The 19,651-nt window shown below is 42.6% G+C and overlaps 1 protein-coding gene across 1 annotated transcript in view; it reads left to right on the top strand.

Annotated features, from left to right (window-relative positions):
* The window catches only part of vps13b (vacuolar protein sorting 13 homolog B), a 256,450-nt gene that overhangs the window by 148,614 nt on the left and 88,185 nt on the right, over nucleotides 1-19,651 (top strand). Inside the window, exon 29 of the mRNA XM_030781914.1 lies at nucleotides 337-448. Within this exon, the coding sequence (XP_030637774.1) occupies nucleotides 337-448 (112 nt within the window). The remainder of the gene's footprint in view (nucleotides 1-336; nucleotides 449-19,651) is intronic.

Genomic DNA, 19,651 nt, shown 5'->3' with positions numbered 1-19,651 from the left:
GCAGAATTGTATTCACATCGGATGCAGGTTCACCCCTAGTTAAAGATGAAGTGTTTGTACATTTTGAAGGGCTTTGTGATTGACAGTGTTTCTTTAGACACAACTTTAAACCCACTAGGTCTTACTCTTTGCCTCTTGCTTTGAGTAACTACATAGCTAATCATTTTCAGTTTGGTCAGCTTAGAGAAGGAGTTTTTTTTTTTTTTTTTTTCCCTGATGAAAAGTGACAACAGCTTTAATATTTGGCACTCTACGTGCTGTTGAAGTATACCCACATAGTGGAACTGCAGATGTATTAGCAAGTTAAATGTTTTTTTTTTCCTTTTGTCACTGCAGAGTCACATGTGAAAAAGGAGGACACTTTGGTGTTGAAGATTGGTTCAGTCAGTATGGCCCCACAGGCAGATAACCCTCTCACCCGCACTGTGCTCCGCAAGGACATCTACCAGTAAGTCTCTTTCTCTCTCTAGCTTCTTTCACCCTCACCCCCCCCCCAAGTCTCCTGAGACCTCAGCCACATGTGCATAGAAGCTTAAAATGACATGTTACAAATGCTTTAAGTGGCGGTTATTAGGGACTGGACGTACTCTACCATCCCCATAATTTCTTAAGTTTCATGCTTTTAGTCTACACAGAGTTGTTGAAGCAATGAACCATGAACCGCCTTTTTAGAAAGCACCAAGGTCTGTCAACTTTGTAACCACTGCCATCTCGTCTAACTCAGTGTAATATATTGCAAAACAACAGCAAGTGGTTTCTTAAGCTGTCATAAGACATCAATAACAGAAATCATTCAAAATCTGAACTTCTCTTATGGCCCACAGGACCAGAGTAATTTTGAACTGAGTCAGTTATTTCCCTGTAGAAAGAGTGTTGGGAATCCAAATGATTGATATTTAATGACACTGCTCAGCGCTAGCAGCTCGGAGAGCCTTGAAATGGCAAACAAAGTAAAAATAAATGAGAAAAGCTGAAGCCCATGTTTTTGAATTGGCCTCTTTTTGAAACTTAAGTCCTATTTTGTCCAAACCATTTGTCCATTTGAGACATATAAAGTGTTGTGAACACACCAGATCTCCATGGCTTCCAATTGGACACCATCTACATCTTTCAATCATATTATAATGTTATATATTTCACAATGATTGCATTAGTAAAGGAATATTGTTCTTGCGTGTATAACTTCATTTGTGCAAAGGAAGGGCCGCTGAAAGTGCGAAAAAAGCTACTTCCATATGTAGATGGGAAGCTCACTGTGTTTGAATTGGAGCACTCCGCTCCTATAAAAGTTTGTCTAAACAGGAGTAAATGATTTGTTTTCAAGTTTCCCGGAACAAACAGAGCATTTGTTTCAGCATTAGATGACAGTAGTGAGTGAGCTTATCTTATGGGCGATTTCTTTGTCGTGGAGCGTCTCTCCTTTTGTTTCTTTGTTTGCTGAATTATGGAGGCTTCTCCGAGCATTGCCCAAACAGTTAAGGCGTTAGCTTGTTGCTGGAAACATTGCATCATCTTAATTGTTTGTCTCTGAGCACAGTGAAAAACACCAATAAAACAAATCCAGTCCACAGTGTTTGTGTCTGTCTGGCGTGGAGAGAATCTCTGTAGTGACAGATAGTAAAGAAAGTTTTCGCACGTTGCTATTGTTGAAACTCTTTCCTTTTATTTATTTATTTGCTTTCCCTATACGCCACGGGCGATGATGTGTTGATTTGGAACACAGACCACCCCCAAGGCAAACAAAACCCCCACTGGTGTGTCAAAACCACATTGCAGAGTCATTTTCTCTTATAGAAGCAGATTGACCAAGACTGTCCCTGCCCTCAGAACACTGAGGTTCTGAATTGCCACTTGCTCTCTTAGCCCATGCATCACTACAACCGCTGAACTAGGCAAGAGGATCAAAGTGCCGACAAGTAATATATGCACAGTAGGAAAGTGTGATTGTCGCTTTTATCGTGAGAAAAAGTGAGCTGTGGCTGTTTTGACATCCTCAGGCTGTGATTGCCGGTAGCCATTCACAATGTCTGTGTTTACTTAAACCACTAATTATACCCTTTGTCATAATTGAAGACTGATTTGGTAAGGCAGAGTGTCTACATTAAATGATTGCTTCAATATGTTTGAAACCAAAGGGTTGTACTACACTTTGAAGAAAAGTGTCAAAGCCCCATGTAGATTCACAGAAAACTGTGAAATACTGAACATTCATTTCTGAAAATGGAGGAATATATAAATATAATTGTATTTAATTAAATATACATTAATAATAAAAACTCATGTTAGGTGTTATAAGTAAGTGTGAGGTATACCATGGGACTTTTTGAATGTTCACAAATGCAGATGAAGCCAATGTTGAGAGGCCTATGAAATAATGTGACATCTAATTACCTACTTGCCATTATGTTATTGTACGGTAATTGGATAGTTTACACACAACATTTGATTGTTGATAGCTTGTGTTGTGTTTATTGTTTATGACATTATTGTGCAGATTGTGCATTTTGGATTGCAGGGCTGTACTGTAAACTCTGTAGCATTGCTCATCATTGTTTTATCTGCCACATTTTCATGTGTGTTTTTTTTATTGAGATGACCATTTAGTGAAAGGCAAATACTTAAGCCCATTCACCCCTGGAGAGTGTATCATAGCTTTGCTCTCATTTGGAAACAATTAGCACCACTGCGTTGATCATAAAAAGATCTATGGGTTCCTAACGGAAGAAGTTCCTAGTGGCTTTAGGAGCAGGAATTACAACGTAATGCCCAGGGAACTCTGCTCAGACTCTCCTGCTAGAAGGCCGCTGTCAATTTACACAGCTGAAATCATTTTTCTGACTCAAAAAAAGGGATTTTTCCAAGTTACATGAGCACAGGCTCGGAATGTCCAGCACGCCATGCTTTGGCTTTCTTGTGGTTAGGTCTCTCTGTAAAATCTCACAGATCTCTCTCTCTCTCTCTCTCTCTCTCTCTCTCTCTCTCTCTCTCGTTCCCCCCTCTCTCCGGCTCATTTTCCATTGAGAACTTGCTCATGGAACATTTAATTGAAAGCTTCTTGTAAGCAGAGGAGTTTGACTAACGCGACCCATTTGCTTGAATTTCATTTGAATTACTTGTCACTTTAAAGGGGCTTTGAGATACCCTTAGATGTCAATATTTTCACACGTGAAGTGGCTCAAAGTAACTGTTCCAGCAGGGTGGTGCACACTGATATATTAAAACTTCTCTATGAAAAAATATTGATTCTCTTATTTTATATGATTGCGACAAAACACTTGCCCTCAAGTTGTTTTTTCAGGTCAGAAAGCATTTAAATTTGGATTGTTTCTTTGGTAACTGAGAAACGCTTGTCTGTCATCTATCGCACCTTGTGATGTAAACATTGGATCTGGTTTTGGAGAAGATGACCTTCACACATTTGACAGCTCTGTAACAGTATTGGGCAGTGCTGAGCTCAAACATACTGTTGTAGTGACTTATCTCCCACCTCCTTTTTTCCCCTCTCACCCCCCCCCCCCTTGTTTTTTTTTTTTTTTTTTCTTCTTTTGCTGGGTTTAGAAAATGGAGTTTTGAAAATCTTCTTCCAACATGGATAAACACGTGCTTTGCCTTAACTGACTGACCATAAATGTTATATTTAAATCCTGATATTTCTGAAATTTACATTGCATACTCACCATGGGATTAAACCTTGTTTGTGTGTTTTTATTAGAAATATACAAATACCTTGGAGATAGCAGGGTAATAGAGCTGAGGCAATGACATAATTTCAGTTCATAAAATGAACTTTTCAAACATTTTAGTATTTTATGGAGTCTCTGTATCTCAGGGCAATTATATTATCCAAAACCATAGCACAAAGTACTTTGCACAATAGCTGTAACTGTTAAAAATACTCTCCATAGCCACCGATTTATAACATAACATTGGTGCTTTTTTAATCTCTTCCTCAGTTTACACCTTTTTTCCTTGTCCTCTAGCCCATTTCTTTTTCTTTGTCTTCTTTCTTACTATGCTTATAGAACACACTGCTGTATCACAACACACGCGTAAAGGGGAAACCCCACTTCACAGTCAGCCCATTCCTCACTTTCATCCCCAGCCAAACGTCCCTGTTTTCCAGTTTGTTTACACCAGCGAGAGGAGCTGCTGACACATGTGAAGTTCTGTAGAGAGAGGTGGGTGGCTCTTCAGGCCACAGACAAGGGCCTTGCCAGTTCGTAACAGCATGAGAGAGCCGAGTTAACCAGCCAGGCTGCAGGCCACAGTGGGACGGGCCTTTAGCACTGCCAGCGACCACTCAACCTCCCACATGCACACAGTGGCCAGAGACTTCGAGACCAGGGATTCCCAAAAAAAGTTCCCACTAGAGTATTTATTTATTTATTTATCTGATGCTGGTGCAAAGTGTGTATTTAATGTTTAACCACCACCATAGGAAAGCCACCAGTTTTTACTGCAGGGTAATAAGATGGGTGTTTCTGCAGTACTTAGCTTGTTTGGTGAACCATGAGTGCTGATTGGTTTTTAGGGCCAATAGTGTCTCTTCTGCTCTTCTGTCTGAAGGCGGATCACAGTATGTTACCTCATATATAAGATGCTCATTCTCTTTATTTAGGCTGAAAGTAAATTTAAAATCGCTTGGACATCTCAGTTCTTGTCAGGAATGAGCCAGAGGGCTAGATGCAATTGCGGAATAACAGGGGCTTTTACTAACAAACAGGCAAAGTCCAAACAGAAACAAACAGGCCTTCAGAGCAGAGAAACAAATGGGAATCAGGCAGGATTCAGACAGGTTTGGGAAACAGGCAGGATACAGACAATCAGAGTTTGCAATCAGAGTTCGGAAACAGAGTTCATCAGGCAGAGTTCGGGCAATGGAGCTCGTCAGACAGAGTTCGGGAAACAGAGTAATGCTCAAACTACACATGTTAACTGTAGACTTTGCACCGAAGTTGCTAAACAGAAGGGAATAAATAGGGGAGTAAAACAGTGAAATCAATGGGAGAACAGGTACGGGAGATGAGTGGTGATCAGGGCAATGAAAAGTAAACCGGTGATGCTGAATAGCTGAAGTCATCGTGAGAGGAGGCGAGGTTGTTACAGTAACAACCCCCTGCCACAACGCACGGCTCCAGCCATGTAGCGCCATTGGCCAGGGGGACATCCCCAAAGGTGAGGAGGGGGTCAGTCTGGGTGGGCCCAGTGGAACTTGGCAATGAGGTTGGGGTCTAAGATGTCCGAGAGGGGTACCCAGCATCACTCCTCAGGACTGTACCCCTCCCTGTCCACCAAGTGCTGCATGCGGCTCCAACGGCATCTGGAGTCCAGAGGGGTGCACACTGCATAAGCAGGCATGCCGTTGATCTTCAGAGGGGGAGATGGTGTGTCCTGGAGGTCTGCATATGAAACCGGGTTGACCCTCCGGAGGACCTTAAATAGCCCCACAAACCGGGGACTGAGTTTTCGGCAAGGCAGGCAGAGCTGGAGATCCCGAGTGGAGAACCAGATTCTTTGGGTGGCCAGACTCCCTGCAGAGGCAATTGGCCTGGATCTTCTGTCAGAGGACGTCCACCACTGGGGCCTCAGTCTGGCTCAGGTTCCAGGGACACAAGGGAGGCTGGTACCCAAGAACACACTGGAATAGAGTCAGTCTGGTTGATGAGTGATGCAAGGAATTCTGAGCATATTCTGCCCAGGGCAGGAGCTGTGACCAGTTATGTTGTCAGCGGGGGCAGTAGCTCTGTAGAAACCTCCCCAGGTCCTGGATGGTCAGTGCTGCCTGGCTGTGGGACTCTGGGTGGTGACCGGATGTGAGGCTTACTGTGACTCCCAGTCTCTCCATGAATGCCCTCCAAACACAGGAGGTAAACTGGGAGCCATGGTCAAAGAGGTCACTGGAGCATGTGGTGGAAGGGGGCGTCCACATCCTGGAGATCAGAAGGAAGAGAGGCAAAGGGGATCAACTGACAGACTTTTGAAAATCGATCTACCACTACCAAGACCGTGGTGTTTCCGACCGACAGGGGGAGGTCCGTGATGAAGTCCTGTGCAATGTGGGACCATGGTCTCTGCGATATGGGTAGAGGCAGCAGTTTTCTGGCAGGGACCTCCCATGGGTACTAGGTAGTGGTGCAGATGGAGCATGATCTGACGTACCATCTCATGTCAGAGGCCAGGGTGGGCCACCAATATTTGGCAGAGAAGAGTTGAATGGTGCAGGTTATTCTGGGATTGCTCGAAGAAAGGGAAGTGTGTGCCCAGGTGATCAGCCTGTCCCGCAGAGCGGAGGGAACTTGTGTCTTATCCATGGGTCAGTTCAATGGTGCAGGTTCCCTCTTTAGGCCCCTTCGGATGTCCTCCTTGATATTCCACTGGATGGGAGTGATGATCAACGCAGGGGCAACATTGGTCTTGTCCCCAGAGGAGGTCTCACTTGACCTGTGGATATGGGACAGGGCATCAGCTTTTTCATTGGATCCTGGGCGGAAGGTAAAGGAGAAATTGAACCATGTGGAAAAGAGGGCCCACCTGGCTTGACAAGGGTTTAACTGCTTTGCCGTTCTGATGTACTCTAGATTGGGGTGGTTGGTTAGGACAAGGAATGGCTCCTGAGATCCCGCCAGCCAGTGTCACCACTCCTTGAGTGCCAACTTCACCACCAGCAGCTGACGGTTGCCCACGACATAATTTCTCTCGGCAGGGGACAACTTTCTGGAAAAAAAAGCACATGGCTATAATTTTGGTGGCTCACCATGACACTGGGACAGGACCACCCCCAACACCAGCGTTGAAAGCATCCACCTCAGTCATGAATTGCTTTGGAGGGTTGGGCATTTTCAGAATTGGAACGGAGATGAAACGCTCCTTCAGCTGGCAGAAGGCAGCCATGGCCAAATCGTTCCAGTAGAGCCATCTGGGCTGCCCCTTGAGGAGCACTGAGAGGGGGCCATCCACTGAGCTGAAACCTCAGATGAAGCAGTAGTAGAAGTTGGCGAAGAGCTGGAGCTCTTTCACAGTGTTGGGTTCTGGCCATGCTGTCACTGCACTGATCTTTTTTTCCTCCATCCTCATTCCCTCGAGGCTAATCATGTAACCGAGGAAGGAGACAGAGGTCCGGTGGAAAACGCACCTCTCTTCCTTCACGTAGAGCTTATGTTGCAGGAGCCGAGACAGGAACAGGTGAACATGCGCAATGTATTCCAGGAGTGTGGCGGAATGGATGAGGATGTTGTCGATGTAAACAATGACACATCTTCCCAGCATGTTCTGCAGCACATCGTTCAACATGGCCTGGAAGACAGAGCTGGAGCAGCCTCTCACCTACGTCCTTTCTCTCAGCAGGATGATCAAACACCGAATGGAAGAAGTTTTTGCAAAGCACTCATAGATGGAAACTTCCTCCCCTCCTCTTTCCCAGATGGCGGTCACACACTGCAGGGCTCTCCCCTTCAGGCGAGAGATGATGGTTGAGATTTTAACAGAATCTGAAAGGGAGAGGTGATGAGCAAAATATAACTGGCACTGAATGATAAAACCGTGACATTCCACGGGTGCACCCTCATAGCAATCAGGGAGTTTAACCGGGTAATCATGCAGATGATAAGGCTCAGCCGTTGGCGCTGGAGGAAGGGACACATTGGTAGGAGGAGGCAGGATGATGTTAATTTGCTGCATCTGGCGAGTGACCTCTTCTGCATGCTATGTTTTTTGCTCTCTGCATCCTTCTCAATGCATGCTATGTTTTGGTGTATGTTAACTAGGCTAGGCTAATGTTGTGGTGGACAAAAATATTGGAGAGTTTTGGGGAAAGGGCAAACAAAGCAACGTATGGGCTCATTTTGGATTCTGGGTTGATAGAGCTGGCCAGTACCTGGCTAAAACAAAAACTGTTTAGTTTAAGTTTAAGAGTTTATTTGTCATATGTAGGTTAACACAGGGTCAACGGTACAATGAAATGTGTGGGAAGAGAGAAACAGGTCAACTCAGCAATAAGAGCACACTAGTCGTAAGAATGAGTACAATAGGGATTTAAATAAATAAAGAGTAGGACACTAAGGAGTAGAAGAGCAAAACAAGGGGTTTTAAAAAAAATGAGTAGGAGAATAAGGAGTTAACTAAGAAAGAAAATATAAAAGAGAGTTATAAATATATAAAAGGAGTTAACTAAGAAAGAAAATATAAAAAGAGAGGTATGAGCAATGAACAAGAAGGTACAAGGAGGGTGCGCAATAAATATAACAGAATATGGAACAGAATATGAAATATACACTATATACATGTGAAGGAGGCTTAAATTTAAAGTTTAAAGTGGCGAGTGTGAACAACGGTATTGCACATGGGGGATGTACAGCTTTATGTACCAGTGTAAGTGTCAGTGCAGTATCATGTAAACATTGTGAATCACAGTAACCTGTGAAGGTAAACAGTGCAGTGCAAGTTAGTAGTGCAACAGTGCACTTGAGCAGTGGACAGTGCAACAAGTAGGTAGTCCAGTCTCCAATGGAGGGGGGGGGGTGGGGGGGGTTCAGAAGCCTGATGGCCTGGTGGTAAAAACTGTCTTTAAGTCTTGTGGTACATGCAGCCATACTCCTGTATCGTCTGCCAGACGGTAACAAGGAGAACAGTCTGCGTGCTGGGTGGCTGCGGTCCTTAATGATGCTGTGAGCCTTCCACAGACATCGCTGGTAGAAGATGTCCTGAATGGCAGGGAGTCTGTTGCCTGTGACGTGCTGTGCCGCATCCACCACCCTCTGTAGTGATTTGCGGCTGTGGGCAGAGCAGTTCCTGTACCAGACCGTGATGCAGCCCGTCAGCAAGCTCTCGATGGTGCACCTGTAGAAGTTGGTGAGGATGCTGGCGTTCATGTCAAACTTCCTCAGTCTTCTCAAGAAATAGAGCCGCTGGCGAGCCCTCTTGACCATGGTGTCTGTGTGTAGCGACCAGGAGAGGTCCTCAGTGATGTGTACACCGAGGAACTTGAAGTTGCTGGCCCTCTCAACTTCAGCGTCACCAATGTGGATGGGGAGGTGCCCACCCCTCTGCTGTCTCCTGAAGTCTACGATCATCTCTTTTGTTTTACTGACGTTGAGAGAGAGGTTGTTGTCTTGGCACCAGTTGGTTGGTGCCCTCACCTCCTCTCTGTAAGCCGTCTCATCGTTGTCTGTGATGAGGCCCAGGATGGTCGTGTCGTCAGCAAACTTGATGATGACATTTGAACTGTGCTTGGCAGTACAGTCGTAGGTGAACAGGGAGTACAGTAGGGGGCTGAGCACACAGCCCTGTGGTGCGCCTGTGTTGAGGATCAGTGACGATGAGGTGTGACTGCCAATTCTCACCACCTGGGGCCTGCCCGTCAGGAAGTCTAATATCCAGCTGCAGATGGAGGGTGCTAGACCAAGTTCAGCGAGCTTTGAAACGAGTTTTGAGGGAATGATGGTGTTGAATGCCGAGCTGTAATCGATGAAGAGCATTCTCACATAAGTATTCCCCTTGTCCAGGTGGGTGAGCGTGGTGTGTAACGCCATGGCGATGGCGTCCTCTGTAGCCCTGTTTGGTCTGTATGCAAACTGAAGAGGGTCCAAGGTGTCAGGAAGGGAGGAGCAGATGTGGGTTTTAACCAGTCGCTCGAAGCACTTCATGATGACTGATGTCAGTGCAACAGGGCGGTAGTCATTCAGACAGGAGGCCATCAGTTTCTTGGGGACAGGAACGATGGTGGATGCCTTCAGGGAGGTGGGGACCACGGACTGACTGAGGGAGAGGTTAAAGATGTTGGTGAACACCTCCATCAGTTGGTCAGCGCACACTCTGAGAGCCCGTCCAGGGATGCCATCTGGCCCTGGAGCTTTGCGGGGGTTGACCCTTTTGAAGGACCAACTGTGTGCAAAAGGTGCAAGGCAGAATTGCCATTGTTTGGGAACACAGCCAGTCTAATATCACATATGAACTAGGGGCTGCACAGAGTACTGGAGCATTCGAGTACTCGAGCAGTTACATCAGTTCTTGAGTTTCTACATTATTGTTGAGTACTCGCTAATCGCATGATCTTGCGCACACTCAGTTTCCAGTTAGAGTCCTTGGTAAACAAGAGGAATGGTGGCGACAGCATAAAAAGATGAATTGATTGTTTGTTTGCTTTATTGTTGTATTTCACTGTGCAAATTTTCTTTCCCAACTTTTGTTGTGATGAAATATACATGCAACATTTGTGAGTTGTGGATAGATTTCTAAAGGATGGCTCTAATATTGAGTCTGTCATATAATAGAGTAGGCTCCTAACGCAGCTAAACAAATTAATGTTGTTAAAATGTAGATGCAAGCAAGCATGACTAATTTCATTTTTGAGCCGGTTAGGCTCACTAATGATGACCAGGCAAAAAAACAACCACTATATCTAAACACAATAAGAACATTTAACGGAGAAATAATCATGTGTGTTTGTGTGTATGTGCATATGTGTGTGTGTGTGTGTGTGTGTGTGTGTATATATATATATATATATACACACACACACACACACACACACACACACACACACACATATATATATATATATATATATATATATATATATATATATATATATATATATATATATATATATATATATATATATACGCACAGATATATGTACTGAAATACATAATTCAGAGTTCATATAGTTTATGCAAGGCCTTTTGAAATTGTTGAAATTTGAGTGTTCTTTTGCGGGAAAGAAAAAAAATCAGAGTCTACTGTGTAAAGGCTGCCTGCATTCACTGTATGGAACCGAACTGAGAAGGTGTAAAAATATGTTCCTCAAATGCTCAGGCTTACAGATTACTGAGAGGGATCTGCAAAGGGAACAGCTGATCAATGAAATTTCTTGAATTTTTCCATACGTGCTATTAAAACAATACCACCTTGGCTCTCTCTCTCTCTCTCTCTCTCTCTCTCTCTCTCTCTCTCTCTTGCTTACACTCTTTTATTGATGGAAGTGCATCTGAGTACCAGGGGAAGGCAGGGTTGGCCAGAATGAGCATAGGTTTTATCGTGCACCAAATGGAAGACATGAATGTTGTTACGCAAAAAAACATTGCTCACAAAAAAAAAAGGAAAAAGAAATCACAGTGATCAAAAAGAAACAGTTAACATCGCCTTGACCAAGAGATGTGTTTCAGAGGAGATACATCACACTCCTTAAAAATGCTACATGCTAAAAAAAAGAAAAATCTGGATCGTGATTGTATGAAATAAATGGAACACCATTTGTCCATTATCTGCTTTGGTTGTTTCACAACTTTTGTCTTTGTGAGTTTGTGTTGGTCCAACAGGGTTTCCTTAGAACCTCTTTACAAAGTTTCTCATGCACAAATCCATAGAGATGCTTTTCCTAAATATTAAAAGGAAGTAGAGCCAAGGGATTTGGAGCAGTGCTGTAAGGTTTTTTTTTTTCATTCTTTCTTTTTTCTTCCGTGCTTCTGAGCTCCTTGAGGTTGGCAGCAGGAGAGTCATTTGTCTTTTCTGAAGAGGAATTCCCAATGTGTGTCTAGTATGATGCAGTGTGTGTTATGTTACACATCTCCCAACCTCCTGGTGAGCAAGACAGTATCCTCATCTAGAAAAAAGGGTCTTTCCTGTTCATTGTACATTAGCAAATATATGGATGGATACCCTATACCTTTCCACTCAAGTTTTCAGACTGGGTTTCAGAGGCCCTTAGGGGTGAATATTAAAGTATTAGCAGACCCTTGGCAAAGGTGTTAAGTGTTTAAATGAAATCAGCAAATAACATTAGTATACGGTAAAGATCACATGCTTTAGACGTTGTTATCCAAGACTGAATTTTGTTGGAATTTGACCAAAAAAAAAGTGCTCGGTGAGTTCTACAGACATGAAGCCATGTGTAAATAATTTGAGGCCAGCAAGTGTTCAATTCAATTTATCATTTCAGCTGCTTGTGTCATCCTGTCAGTAGAAGTAAAACACACGTTCTGTCTTCTTTTTAAATGAGTGCAGGTCCAACGCACTATCATGGAAAGGGGAAGGGAGAGTACATTCATCCTCGCAAATCAGCAAATTTATTTACACAGTAAATCCTGAGGATTTGTTATACAAATGGAGAAGCAGCACTAATCCAATAAATGGCAGTATAACATTCCTCGCTGCATTCATAAACATTTCCCTAGACTGACCATTGCATCCTCTCATAATTGCTTTTTTTTTTCCCCCCCCTTCAGCTGTGCAACTTTTTTGGTCAGCCAATGAAAAGGTTAGTGATGCAACTTATCAGTGTGCGCTGTTAAAACAGTGGAAACAACAGTTTGGCAAAGACGATTTGCTTTGATTCGTCTCCCTCCCCAAAGTACATCAAATTAAAATCGCTTTCTATTACATGCAAAACATGTTGACGTTAGCAAGGTGAGACCTCCTGTGGGATAAGTAACTATATTGTTTGACTGTGGATCTTAGAGGCCATTGGCAGATTGTGTTGTCTTTTTCCTTTTCATTTAAATGCATTACACTCAAACACTTTTGAAGTTAATCTAATGGAATCTTCACATAGGGTTGATTTTATATTTGTCTGAATATTCGATTGAATACTTGGAATTATTCGACCTATTTGTTGGAATTTATCATGGGGGCCAGTAGGATACATTACTGTAGATTTAGTAATAGTTCAGAAAGAGATGTATCTATCATCCATGTAAAGGTGTAGGTTTCGTTTCTTTTTAAAAAGTCTCAAGTAAAAATAAAATACTTGAAGTGGGTCATAGTCTTAGCCGCTGGCTGGGCTGAGCGTTAGCACCAGTGTTAGCATGAGGCTGCGAGTGTTTTCTCTCAGAGCAGGAAACAGCGCTGAATCTGTGTTGTGGGTCGGCTGACTTCTGTGTACAGCTTGCGGTTCATTCCATAAATAACTGTGGCCCCTCTGATGTTATTCTCAGGGTTTTATCCTCCGCAAGAATTTCTACCACAACACTTGTATTCCTCTGCCTGCACTTAAAGGTTTAGTGGGATTAGACTGTTCCAACTATACAGTTATGGGCATTACATTGTATCTGAATCCCCCCTACTGTACATAGTCCAATATATGATGTGGTGTGACTGGAAAAGCATGACTAGAAAATCAAAAGAAATAACCACAGCTCCTATCTCTCATCTCTGTCTCTCTAAGAAAAAAAAATTCTTTAAGTTTCCTTAAGAGGTTTTTTTTTTTTTCCTTTTAATGCCAATGAAACTTTTTTGGTTTTGTAGCTAGAGTTAGACAAAGATGTTTGTGAGAAATGGAAAAGCTCATTGTTACACTCGTCCTTGGAGGGTTGGGTGTAAAGGGTTGTGATTGTCACCAAAATCCTGGACAGGGCTGTGGAAGCACAGCCACAAATCTGCAATGACCTGAGAGAGCATTGCATGCCTGCTTGTAAGCTGAAGTGTAAACCTTTTTTTGGGGAGCTTCCCGGAACAAGGCCCCTACCCGATGTTTTGGAGGCTGCTGTCAGTCAGACAGGGGATGCACCGTGACACAAGGAACTCGGATCAGGCCTCAGCTGTTGAGGGCTTGTAAAAAGGTTCTGATCCCAGGCCGACTGGTCAAGTTCGGCAGCAGAGCCGTACGGTGGGCCATCCTGTGACAGGATGTCGGGTGTCTAAGAATACACACGCAACAATGAAGATCCCTGGTCTGCCATGACTAATGTGTGGTGGAATCTACCAGTGTTCCTCTCTTCTGACCTAGCCACAGATATGTGTACTGTCAGATGTTTGTGTGTGTGTGTGTGTGAGAGAATGTGTGCATATGTTGAACAGAGGTAGTTCATATTGGGCTGAATCTAACAAAAATCAATTGGCAAAAAAAAGCAGAATTGACTAAAATCACAACAATTTTTGTCAGTTTTAAACATCATCATTTTTGGATGATCTTATACATCAGCAATATCCATGTCCTATCAATGATCTCTGTAGTTCAAAACATCAAAACAGATGTTCCACAAGCCATATTTCAGTAAAAAATCTGAATGCGTTCTGTTAGCATTTTGAGGTGACAACAGTAGGAAAAAAATATTCTTTGTCATGTCACTCAATGGCCATCAATTCACAACAGGGGCTACATTGCTGAAACACATCCCATCTTTTCATCGGTCTTTCCTGTGGGCTTTCCCCTTTGAACTCCCCAACCAGCCTCTGGTCCAGTGGAGACTACCATCAGAATCTTTGGAATGGCATGTTCGAACACAGCTGTTGTTTCCACAAACTATTTCTGTTTGAAAATAGGTAGAGGAAAATAAGAGAACAAAAGAACAAGACAGCACGTTGAGCCAGAAAGGGGAACTTCTGGAAGGGATGCATCAACACCCTCAGATGTCCATGTGTGAAGCCACAAGCAGTCTGTGGTCCTGGCAACCAAATGGGATAATTGCTTAATGGTTGTCTAATAAGAGGCACATTACAACCCCAGGGTGCCCAATTTTGACTTTAAAGAACACCTGCTTCACAGAGTAACAACCTCAAAGGGTTCTCCTCCTCTTTTCACTAAGGCCTTTTTCTGAGCTCCTGCATGCTTATTTAAATGGTGTTTTTAAATAGGGATTGATTCAAGGTATTGCCTTATTTGAGGTATGAATTAGGGTATATCCCAGTTCATGGTTTGATTTTTGGTGATTTCTTCCTCAGGGTTTGATTTAAGCTATTTCTCTGTTTAAGGTTTCATTTAGGAGACAGATTCTTTAGGTGATAGTTCTGTTTTGGTGTGGTTTGGGGCCTTTGACTAGGTAGGATTTGATTTCTGGGAATATTCCTATGCCTGATTTACAGTTTGAATAAAGATGTATCCCTTTGTTGGATTTTAAATGATGTTCTGAAAAATGGGGAAAAAATGTTAAAAGCCCAAGTGAACAGAGTGGGTGAAAAGTAAAATCCAAAGTTTGAAGAACAACAATATTAGTCATAGCCCAGTATTGTGGCGTTGTGTGAGGGTTGCTACAACATAGAGAAGCCAGAGTCAGTCTCTATGTGTAGAACAGTTGACTTAAATTTAGTGTTAAGTGACTGAACACTACTGTAGCAGTATTGTGCAATTAGCAAAAGCCTGAAAAATGTTCTCAGTTTTCATTTCTTTTGCTTTCTGATTCAGCAGGCTTATAGTATTTTAAAGAACACAGGCTTAAAATGTGAAAAATTATCAGCTTAGGTTATTATATTTCGTCAAGTTGCTTGTCTAAACCTTGTTTTTCTTACCAGAAGAAATTATGTGAATGTGTTGTTTTTAAAGCTTAATGTTGCCATCCGTCTACTAAACAGATTGGACTACTAAGTGGATCAGTGTTGAGCTTTTAAAAGTACTTTGCTCAGACAGGAGCAAACTAGATTGATGGAGACCCAGCTGACAAGCACATGTTGGGCATCCACCAAAAACATGATGAGACAGTCTTTCCCTGCCACCCGCCTTCATCTGCGTGTGTGAGTGCGTGTGAGTGTGTGTGAGTACGTGTATGTGTGTGTGTGTGTGTGTGTGTGTGCCTGTTGTGTCTCTGCCTGCATGTTGGTCTCATTACACATATCCCCTGCCATACAAACTTCATTTTCACATTGGAGCCTACCCTTAACTTCATGACCAATGCTGTTCTTATGAGAGGCATATGTGACGGTTCAGCTCCTCGCCTAGCAGCACAACAGCTTGATGAATAATATTGGAAAATACAGAAAAGAATACACAATGAATGAGTCATTGGTTTTCAATCATCAGAATATGTTTTCATTGGGGAGCATGGAGATATGCTTGCTTTAGAATGTAAAATACTGCTTTTAACTTCTTTTAAATTGTTTAATTGTTTTAAGCTCTGAGTTGAAATGCTTTTCCATGTCGCCCTCTCCGAGAGACAACACCCAAAGTGAGATCGGTATATGCTTCAGTGTAACTGTTCTGAGAAAACTTTATAGATGTAACCCTTTGAAAAATTGCCTTAGAGCCCTCAGTATGGTCTCCTTTCTCCTTTCTCTTGTTTTCTATCCTCAAAATCTCATTAACAAGGCATCAAATTGTGAAACTGGCATACTTTTTCCAGAGTCCTGTTCTACTCTCCACTGACCCTCAAGGGATGTTGTCAAGCATTTCCTACCACCATGGCTGGAGGAAGGAAGGCCAGTGTATGTCTTTTGATCCTTTGTAATACTATTCACATGTGGCCTTTGCTGAACAGCATTTGTATACAACAGAAGCGCTCTCATACATGCTTAGTGTGTTTTGTGGGAGCAGCCTGGAGTAGGTGTCCTGTTGTCTGCTTGCTTGTGTTTCTTTGACTTCTGAAGCCCAGAGACAATCCTTTCAATGTGGTATCTCTGTCTCAGTCTCTCTCTCTCGCTCGCTTGCTCGCTCTCTCTCTGATCTATAATGAAATCCAAGGCCGTGGTCCACAGTCTGTCAGTGCTGTTTTATTTTCAGCTTCTCAGTGTGTGCTTTTGATATTCATGATTCGTTTTCCCCACATTATCAGCATTTTCTGCTCATGTCAGGGTTGAGGATGCAGTGGGGCCTGGTGTGGTGTGGACCCAGGCTGTGTTCATAGAGCTGCATGTTTTCAAGCTGTGGTTTGTAATTGGCTGCCCAGCGGGCAGACTTCCTCTCTGCTGCTGTGCTCCGCTGGCTTCCTGGTAGGAGTGGACATTTGGCTTGTTGTGTTTGAATCTAATGTGTTCATTATGGGGCCTGTTACTGGCTACTGCAACTGATTACTCTTTCTCGATGCTTGATCCTTTTATCCCCGCTTCTTTCACTCTTCATCTTTCTTTCATTCTTTCTTTCTTTATTTCCTTCTTTCTTTGTCCCTCTCCTCTCTACAACTCAAAACTGTGTCCCTCTTTCTTTTCATTCCCCCCTTTTCCAAACCCTTCAGGTTCAGCTCCTTATTCAATCATCGTGTTGTCTTGCTCCCAGAGCGCTCGTAGAGGTCTCGCACCAAATCCTTTGAAACGCGAACGCAAACTTTCAGGATGAGAACGCACTTGCTGCCGTTATCCTTGACATTTTCCAGTCTCTCTCCCAGCTCCACGCTCATCTATACCCAGTCTTTCTACCACTACTTTCATCTGCCGTAGCGCATCACTCACTCATTTCCTCCACTGACTCTCCCACTCCCTCTCCTTTGTTAGATCCACCACATGTTCGCCAGTGTGTCTTTATGTGGAAAAATTTCCATTTTTCAATAAGCGGCCAAAGAAGAACTCCCTCTTAGGGGGATGTCGCTTCATATAATACACTCAGCAGTTCGAAGTGGGGCTGAGACACTTGCCTCAGAATTATAAACACTCCTCCAACAGCCGTTCAGGGAGGAAGAATTAAGCTGATGTAGGAAGCATCTGCGCTGCAGATCATTTTAATTATTTTACTCTGTTTTCCTTGCTGACATAAATTTATTTGGACGTTATCTCATGAGAAAGCGGTTAAAGCTTGAATTTCTTGGGCTGCTTTTGGGGGGCTTTAAACTTTTCCCATATTTTGAAGACTGACCTGGGGGAAAAAAAGAAAAGAAAAAAAAAATCCTGTGATTCAAACGCGAGTTCTTAATTCCATTACGCAAGACCTTCCATTTCCAATTAATTGTATTTTTGTCTCATTTCATTTATTGTTTATTTAAATAAAATTTGAATTAGTATGAGATGTTGTTTAAGGTCAGCAGCACGGAGTGGGAAAAGCCCTACTGTTTCAGCGATCTGATTACATGTTTGTGCAGCTTGACTGCTTAACCTGTGCAGTCAATTGGCCCAATCAAATATGGCCATCATTTCTCTGGCTTTTGTTTAGGAAAAACCTCAATCTTTTATCCAAACAAGAATAAATCCTTGACATGTAATCTTGTTTCTTTAAACATTTGTCAGAATTAAATAATTGACGTAAACGTCCCCCCAATCAACTGTAATGGTCCTTGCCAAGGACTTCACTCATTCATAATTAGCTTCCAAGTGCATCTTCCGAACATGTATACATGCTTACACTAACACAAACCAGATTGTATAGCCTTGGTCAATATTGAAGTACTTAATGAATTATGAATGGAGGGGAACAGTAGTGCCTCATAATGTTGGAGCCATAAATCCGGCCCAAATTTTACAATGCAGTAAAACCTGGTCCTCTCTGAGGCACACACACACATGCACACGTGCACACACACACACACACGCACACGCACGCATACGCATACACAAACACACACACACAAGCATACACACACAAAACAATTAACTTTATTTTACAAGTTAATCAAGATGAATACCTGTTTCATTTCTGTTTCTATTTTCTTTGCTTGGTACATTCAGATCTTTGCCATCGCTGCTTCTTAGTTCAAGCAGTGTCAGTCGGTTCAAGCAGCAGCAATCAAAAGTTAGTCAATCTGGCTGCTGCACTGAAAATAGCAGAATAGCTCTGGATGGAAGAGGGGTTCTTTTTTTTTTTTTTTTTTAATTCGGCTTTAATTAGTGTTGAAGTAGCATTGAGGTATGTGGCTGTTCCACTTTCTCTGCTGATGAAAATGAGTATCACAGCTTTCTCTGCATGGCTCTTATTAGAAACAGTTATGAATAATCTCCTCCATACACATGTTTGGTGATTAATTAAAGATAAACACATTTTGATTGAAATGGTGGTTGGATTACATCATTCCGGAATGCCCACAGGGACAGGGGCCGGGGGTGGGGGTGGGGTGGGATGGTCTGGTTGTAATTGTGTATAAGAAGTCAACAAGACATTGCCTTCACACTTCCTTGTCATAAAGATAACTACACAATTCTACCTGATGTTTTAGAAAAGCATGTTTTTGAAAACTATTTTGACATATCTAATGGGAATACTCTAGTTTGATTGAACAACTATCTTTTTCCAAAAAACTACACATTTGCCCTGTCACGTCATGTTATACTTGAAATGTGAAAATCTCACCTCATAAATTCTTGACCTTCAAAAGACAAACATGAACAAATGCACACAAATGCAACATCAATCAAGTAATTATTCAAAAAAACCAAATATTTGATAAATTCTTTTGGAGTGTTTCAACATTTGGCTTTTGGCTTCCATGTAGTCAATTTTTCTGACTGGCTATGTCTCATACTGCATCTCACACGCCTTCCACTCAAGCTATTTTGGAAAGAACAGTATTTCTAATGATTTATGTGTTGTTATGCCATTATATCCACTACCTCAGATACTTTACTATCCAGCATCATCATCTCCATTCATGAATATACTAGCAGTATGGGTAAGGCACGGTGGTTTGTTAGTGTAGTTGAATGGCCATCTTGTAACACAAGCTTGGTGGCTAGCTGGTTAAAAGTGGTGACAAATACATAGAGTGAGAATTCTTTGTATGACAGTTCTTCGTACACAAATAGTTGTAGTTTTGTCAGCGACATGATTTCTGTTATCCTAAATGATGGCAAAACCAAAAAGTACTGCACCCGTGATTTGAGTGAGGGAGGAGGGTCCTCAGTTTTGAGGCTGCTGCTTGAGCATATCATCTCATCAGAAAAAGAAACACATGAAGACTGCGAAGTGAGGACCGACTGCTCTGACCTTTTTCTGATCAATGCATGGTTTTCAATATAAGAAAAGAAGTTCCTGCACAGGGAAGACCTTATAGATTAGATCTGTTTTATTTGTTGTGTGGATTTATGATTA

The sequence above is a fragment of the Chanos chanos genome, chromosome 8, assembly GCF_902362185.1.
Source record: "Chanos chanos chromosome 8, fChaCha1.1, whole genome shotgun sequence".
NCBI classification, from domain to species: domain Eukaryota; kingdom Metazoa; phylum Chordata; class Actinopteri; order Gonorynchiformes; family Chanidae; genus Chanos; species Chanos chanos.
Note: the sequence above shows the minus strand (reverse complement) of the source record. Positions and strands in the feature narration are given on the sequence as shown.